The sequence below is a fragment of the Prionailurus viverrinus genome, chromosome A3 (assembly GCF_022837055.1).
Source record: "Prionailurus viverrinus isolate Anna chromosome A3, UM_Priviv_1.0, whole genome shotgun sequence".
In the NCBI taxonomy this organism is placed as follows: domain Eukaryota; kingdom Metazoa; phylum Chordata; class Mammalia; order Carnivora; family Felidae; genus Prionailurus; species Prionailurus viverrinus.
The window spans coordinates 28,610,863-28,617,056 of NC_062563.1; the positions used below are offsets into that span (position 1 = coordinate 28,610,863).

General features: G+C 41.7%; 1 protein-coding gene across 1 annotated transcript; it reads right to left on the reverse strand.

The window, feature by feature from the left end:
• Positions 1–359: 359 nt before the first annotated feature.
• On the reverse strand, positions 360–801 carry LOC125162903 (receptor-type tyrosine-protein phosphatase alpha-like). Its single transcript, XM_047854437.1, has 2 exons — positions 646–801; positions 360–566 (listed from the first exon to the last, which is right to left on the reverse strand). The coding sequence occupies exons 1-2, from the start codon at positions 799–801 to the stop codon at positions 375–377; spliced, it is 348 nt and encodes a 115-aa protein (XP_047710393.1). The 3' UTR covers positions 360–374.
• Between the last annotated feature and the right edge of the window lie 5,393 nt (positions 802–6,194).

Consider the following 6,194-nt stretch of genomic DNA (forward strand, 5'->3'; position numbering starts at 1 on the left):
GCCATCAGCCCAGAGCCTGACGCGGGGCTCGAACTCACAGACCGCGAGATCGTGACCTGGCTGAAGTCGGACGCTTAACCGACTGCGCCACCCAGGCACCCCTCTTTTCCTCTGTTTCTTAAGGAGGCCAGACCCTCACCCCCACATTGTCCAACTGGTCTCTCCACTGTCAGTCTCCCCTGTTGCTCTCCTGTATCCCATCATGGTCTCAAATGCTCCTCCTGCCCAATATCTTAATGTCACCGATTCCCTAGCACTTAATGCGAAGTTCAAACACCAAGACGCTCTTATCATCTGGCCCCGTGCTGGTCGTCAAACTTGACTGCCACATGCTCACCAGGATGCTCACGGTCGCCTTCCCTGCCTGCCTCTCGTCACTTTCTCTGCCCCTCAGAGGGCTGGGGAGAGTGGTACCTGCAGTGCACAGTGATGGGGTGGTTCCCTGACTGCTGCTGCTGCTTCTGCACGGCTGCGATGATGCTGATCATGCCCTTTCCGTCGCTGGGGATGCCCACTTCGGGCCAGCCATGGAAGTGGAACTGCCGGATCTGCCGGCTCTTGTTCTCCTTTGGAAGAAGGGGGATCAGAGATGCAGGGCACCGTGGCTCTCCCCGTGGGAGGAGGCGCACCCACCGGCCACCTTACCCTGGTGTTGGTGACTAGGAGGTCTCGGACGGTGTAGCTCTCACATTCCTCCTCCTTCTTCAGCTCTACTGTGATGTCTCCATAGGACACTACTCCATCCGAGGGCCAGTACTGGGCACATTTCTCCTGGAGAGACAAATGGGAGAGGTGAGGCATCCGGGATATGATGTATGGCAGAGGCAGGGCTGCCTTCTGAGCTGCCTGGTCCCTTCTTAGCCAGCTCTTACTGGACACACTTCATCTCCAAGGTACCAAAACCTCAGTGTCATTACATTACTTAATATCACTCCAATTAACTTCTGATCCTCACTAGGACATCTATAACTGACCCTTGAACAACATGGGTTTGAGCTGCATGGGCCCATTCATATACAGACTCTTCTGGATAAATACAGTACAGTACAAATGTATTTTCTCTTCCTTACAATTTTCTTAATGCCATTTTCTTTTCTCTCTAGTTTATTATGAGAATAAGTATAGAATATGTAAAACATACAAAATATGTGCTAACGGTTTATGTTACCGATAAGTCTTTAGGTCAGCAGTAGGCTAGCTATTCATTACATTTTTTTGTTTTGTTTGTTTTTTACTTTTTTTTTGAGGGCAAAGGGAGAGGCAGAGGGAATCTTTTTTTTTTTTAATGTTTTTATTTTATTTTTGAGACAGAGAGAGAGAGAGAGAGCATGAGCAGGGGAGGGGCAGAGAGAGAGGGAAACACAGAATCCGAAGCAGGCTCCAGGCTCCGAGCCATCAGCCCAGAGCCTGACGCTGGGCTCGAACTCATGGACCGCGAGATCGTGACCTGGCTGAAGTCGGACGCTTAACCGACCGAGCCACCCAGGCGCCCCTGTTTTGTTAAATTCTTGAGGTGGATGCTTCTGTTATGGTTTTCAGTCTTTTGTCTTTCCTAATACAGGCATTTAGGACTGTAATTTCCTCCTAAGTACAGTGGTAGCTTCATGCCTCAAGTTTGAGGTTTCATTATTATGTAGTTCAGAGTACAGTAAAACCTTGATTTGGGAGCATAATTCGTTCTGGAAACATGCTTGTAATCCAAAGCACTTGTATATCAAAATGAATTTCCCCGTAAGAAATAATGGAAACTCAGATGATTTGTTCCACAACCCAAAAATATTCATATAAAAATGATTACAATACTGTAATATAATACAAAATAATAAAGAAAATAAAGAAAAATAAACAGTTTAACCTGCACTTACCTTTGAAAACCTTTGTGTCCTGTGTGAGGGAGGCAAGAGAGGAGGGTTATTGTGTAGGACGACTTTCACGATCACTAATGGAATCACTGCTATTTATCGGTTCAGTGGAATCTTTTTCTTTTTGTGCAACTAACTTAACAAGGAACCTGTCCAGTGACACTTGCTTTCGCCTCCTTTTGAAGATTTCTTGGAAATGTGATGTAGTGTTGATGATCACCCACAATCCCTCAGCGAGAGAGCGAGAGAGCGAGAGAGCGAGCAAGAGAGAGAGAGAGAGAGAGAGAGAGAGAGAGAGAGGGAGAGAACCATTGGCTCAGTTGTGATCATGTGACATTTGGTGCCACAGACTAGTCACATGGCAAAACACTGCTCACTTATCAAGTTAAAATTTATTGGAAATGTTTGCTTGTCTTGAGGGACCCTCACAGAGCCAAGTTACTTGCGATCCAAGGTTTTACTGTATTTTCTAATTTCCACTGTAATTAAAAAAAAATTTTTTTTTTAACGTTTATTTATTTTTGAGGCAGAGAGAGACCGATATGTTACCGATAAGTCTTTAGGTCAGCAGTAGGCTAGCTATTCATTACATTTTTTTGTTTTGTTTGTTTTTTACTTTTTTTTTGAGGGCAAAGGGAGAGGCAGAGGGAATCTTTTTTTTTTTAATGTTTTTATTTTATTTTTGAGACAGAGAGAGAGAGAGAGCATGAGCAGGGGAGGGGCAGAGAGAGAGGGAGACACAGAATCCAAAACAGGCTCCAGGCTCTGAGCTGTCAGCACAGAGCCCGATGTGGGACTCGAACTCACAAACCGCGAGATCATGACCTGAGCCAAAGTCGGAGGCTTAACCAAGTGAGCCACCCAGGCACCCCTCATTCGATAGTTTTAAGGTTTGTGTGTGTGTGTGTGTGTGTGTGTGTGTGTGTGTGTGTGAGTGTGTGTGTATTCTTAGAAATTTTCTAAATACAAGATCATGTTATTTGTGAATAGAGGTAATTTTGCTTCTTTCCACTTTAGATGTCCTTTAAAAAAATTATTATTGGGGCGCCTGGGTGGTTCAGTCAGTTAAGCTTCCGACTCCAGCCTAGGTTATGATCTAGCTGTTCCTTAGTTCAAGCCCTGCGTCGGGCTCTGTGCTGACAGCTCAGAGCCTGGAGCCTGTTTCAGATTCTGTGTGTCCCTCTCTCTCTCTGTCCTTCCCCACTCATGCTCTGTCTCTCTCTGTCAAAAATAAATAAACATTTAAAAAAATCGTCTTATAAAAAAATTATTGTTACCTAGTTGCCTTGGCTGGTACATTTAGTACCATGTTGAACAGAAGTGATGAGAACAGACATCCTTGTCTTGTTCTTGATCTAACTGATGGGGAAAACATCCAGCCTTTCACCATGAAATGTGAGGTCATCTATGGGTTATGCATGTTTGCTCTTTACTGGGTTGAGGAAGTTGCCTTATATTCTTAGTTTGTTGAGTTTTTAAAAAAAATTTTTTAATATTTATTTATTTTTGAGAGATAGAGCATGAGCAGGGGAGGGGGAGAGAGAGAGAGAGGGAGACATAGAATCCGAAGCAGGCTCCAGGCTCTAAGCTGTCAGCACAGAGCCTGACACGGGCTTGAACTCAGGAACGGCAAGATCATGACCTAGTTGAGTATTTTTATAATGAAAGGGTTTTTAATTTTGTCAAATGCTTTTTATGTACCTCTTGGGAGGATCATGTGGTTTTCTTTTTATTATATCGATATGGTTTATTACATTAATCAATCTTTGGATAGTCAAACAAGCTTGCATGTATGGGATAAATCCCACTTGGTCGTGGTGTATGATGCTTCCTGTGTGTTACTGGATTCAGTTTGGTAGTATTTTATTGAGGATCTTTGTGTTCACATTCATGAGCTATGTTTGTCTGTGTTTTTGTCTTTGTGATGTCCTTGCCTGGCTTTGATATCGGGGGACTTTTGTGATCACTAACTTAATGTGTTTTCTTGTGATCGATAGTTTCAAATACTCCTTCTTCTTGAGTCGGTTTTGGTAGTTTTTGTGCCCTTCTAGGAATTTGTCCATTTCATCCAAGTTATCTAGTTTAACAGGCACACAGTAGTTCATAGAATTCCTGTATAGCCTTTTTATTTCTGGAAGGTCACTATTAATGTCCCTTATTTCATTTGATTCTAGTAATTTGTCTTCTTTTCTTTTTTCTGGTCCATCTAGCCAAAGGTTTGCCAACCTTTTGTTGAAAGAGCCACTGTAGCTTTAATGGACTTTATTTTTCTATTCTTTATTTCATTAACTACCATTGTAACTTTTACTATTTCTTCCCTTCTTTTTTTTTCTTTAGGTTTAATTTGCTACTCTTTTTCAAGTATTTTAGGTGGAAAGTTATGTTATTGATCTGAGATCACCTTTTAAGAATTATAGATGTTAACAGCTACACATTTCCATCTAAGCACGTTGTTAGCTGTATCCAGAAGTTTTTGCATATTTTTTCCATTTTCATTCATCAAAAGTATTTCATGATTTCCTTTTTGATTTCTTTTATAACCCATTGGTTAGGAATGTACCGTTTAATTTCCACATGTGTAAGTTTTTCATATTTCTTCCTAGTTTCTTTTTTTAATTTTTTGATGTTTTTATTTATTTTTGAGACAGAGAGAGACAGAGCCCGAGCAGGGGAGGGGCAGAGAGAGAGAGGGAGACACAGAGTCCGAAGCAGGCTCCAGGCTCCGAGCTGTCAGCACAGAGCCCTACGCGGGGCTCGAACTCACGGACTGTGAGATCATGACCTGAGCCGAAGTCGGGCGCTCAACCGACTGAGCCACCCAGGCGTCCCTTCCTAGTTTTATTTTTAATTGCATTCCATTGTGGTTGGAGAATATAGTTTGTATTATTTCTATTCTCTTAAGTTTGCTGAGTTTTGTGTTATGGATTATTGGATGATCTATCGTGGAGAATGTTCCATGTGCATTTGAGAAGAATGTGTATTCTGCTGATATTTGATGGTTGTGTTCTACAGATGTCTGTTGGGGCTAGTTGCTCTATATTAGTGTTTCACTCCTCTGTTTCCTTGGTTGTTTTCTGCATAATTGTTCTATCTGTTTCCAAAAGTGAAATATTGAAGTCTGTAAATATTATTGTTGAATTCTCTATTTTCCTTTTATTTCTGTTAATTTTTACTTCACATATTTTGGCAGTCTGTTGTTATGAACATATGAGTTTATAAGTGTCTCATCTTCCTGATGGATTGAAACTTTTATCATCATAAAATGACCCTTTTATTTTTTTTTTTATTTTTTTTTAAGGTTTATTTATTTTTGAGACAGAGAGAGACAGAGTATGAACGGGGGAGGGTCAGAGAGAAAGGGAGACACAGAATCTGAAACAGGCTCCAGGCTCTGAGCCATCAGCACAGATGCTGACGCGACTCATGAACTGTGAGATCATGACCTGAGCTGAAGTCGGACGCTTAACCAACTGGGCCACCCAGGCGCCCCTAAAATGACCCTTTTAATCTCAAATAACATTTTTTTTGTTTTGATGTCTATTTTCTCTGATATTAGTATAGCTCCTTTTGCTTTCTCGTGGTTGCCTTTTGCGCAATACATCTTTTGCTTTCTTTTGCTTTCGGTCCGTTTGTATCACTGAATCTAAAGTGTATCTCCTGTAGATAGCATATAGTTGGATCTTTTTTAAAAATCCAGCATGAGGGTTCCCGTTTCTCCACATCCCCTCCAGCATCTATAGTCTCCTGATTTGTTCATTTTGGCCACTCTGACTGGCGTGAGGTGATACCTGAGTGTGGTTTTGATTTGTATTTCCCTGATAAGGAGCGACGCTGAACATCTTTTCATGTGCCTGTTGGCCATCCGGATGTCTTCTTTAGAGAAGTGTCTATTCATGTTTTCTGCCCATTTCTTCACTGGGTTATTTGTTTTTTGGGTGTGGAGTTTGGTGAGCTCTTTATAGATTTTGGATACTAGCCCTTTGTCCGATATGTCATTTGCAAATATCTTTTCCCATTCTGTTGGTTGCCTTTTAGTTTTGTTGGTTGTTTCCTTAGCTGTGCAGAAGCTTTTTATCTTCATAAGGTCCCAGTAGTTCATTTTTGCTTTTAATTCCCTTGCCTTTGGGGATGTGTCAAGTAAGAGATTGCTATTGCTACGGCTGAGGTCAGAGAGGTCTTTTCCTGCTTTTTCCTCTAGGGTTTTGATGGTTTCCAGTCTCACATTCAGGTCCTTTATCCATTTTGAGTTTATTTTTGTGAATGGTGTGAGAAAGTGGTCTAGTTTCAACCTTCTGCATGTTGCTGTCCAGTTCTCCCAGCACCATTTGTTAA

Bases quoted from the DNA above. Each gene is read 5' to 3' on its own strand.
- LOC125162903 (XM_047854437.1), bottom strand. From the start codon at position 801: ATGCCTCACCTCTCCCATTTGTCTCTCCAGGAGAAATGTGCCCAGTAC. The intron at 567-645 runs GTAAGGTGGCCG...CTTCTTCCAAAG, and splicing joins TCCTAGTCACCAACACCAGG to GAGAACAAGAGCCGGCAGAT.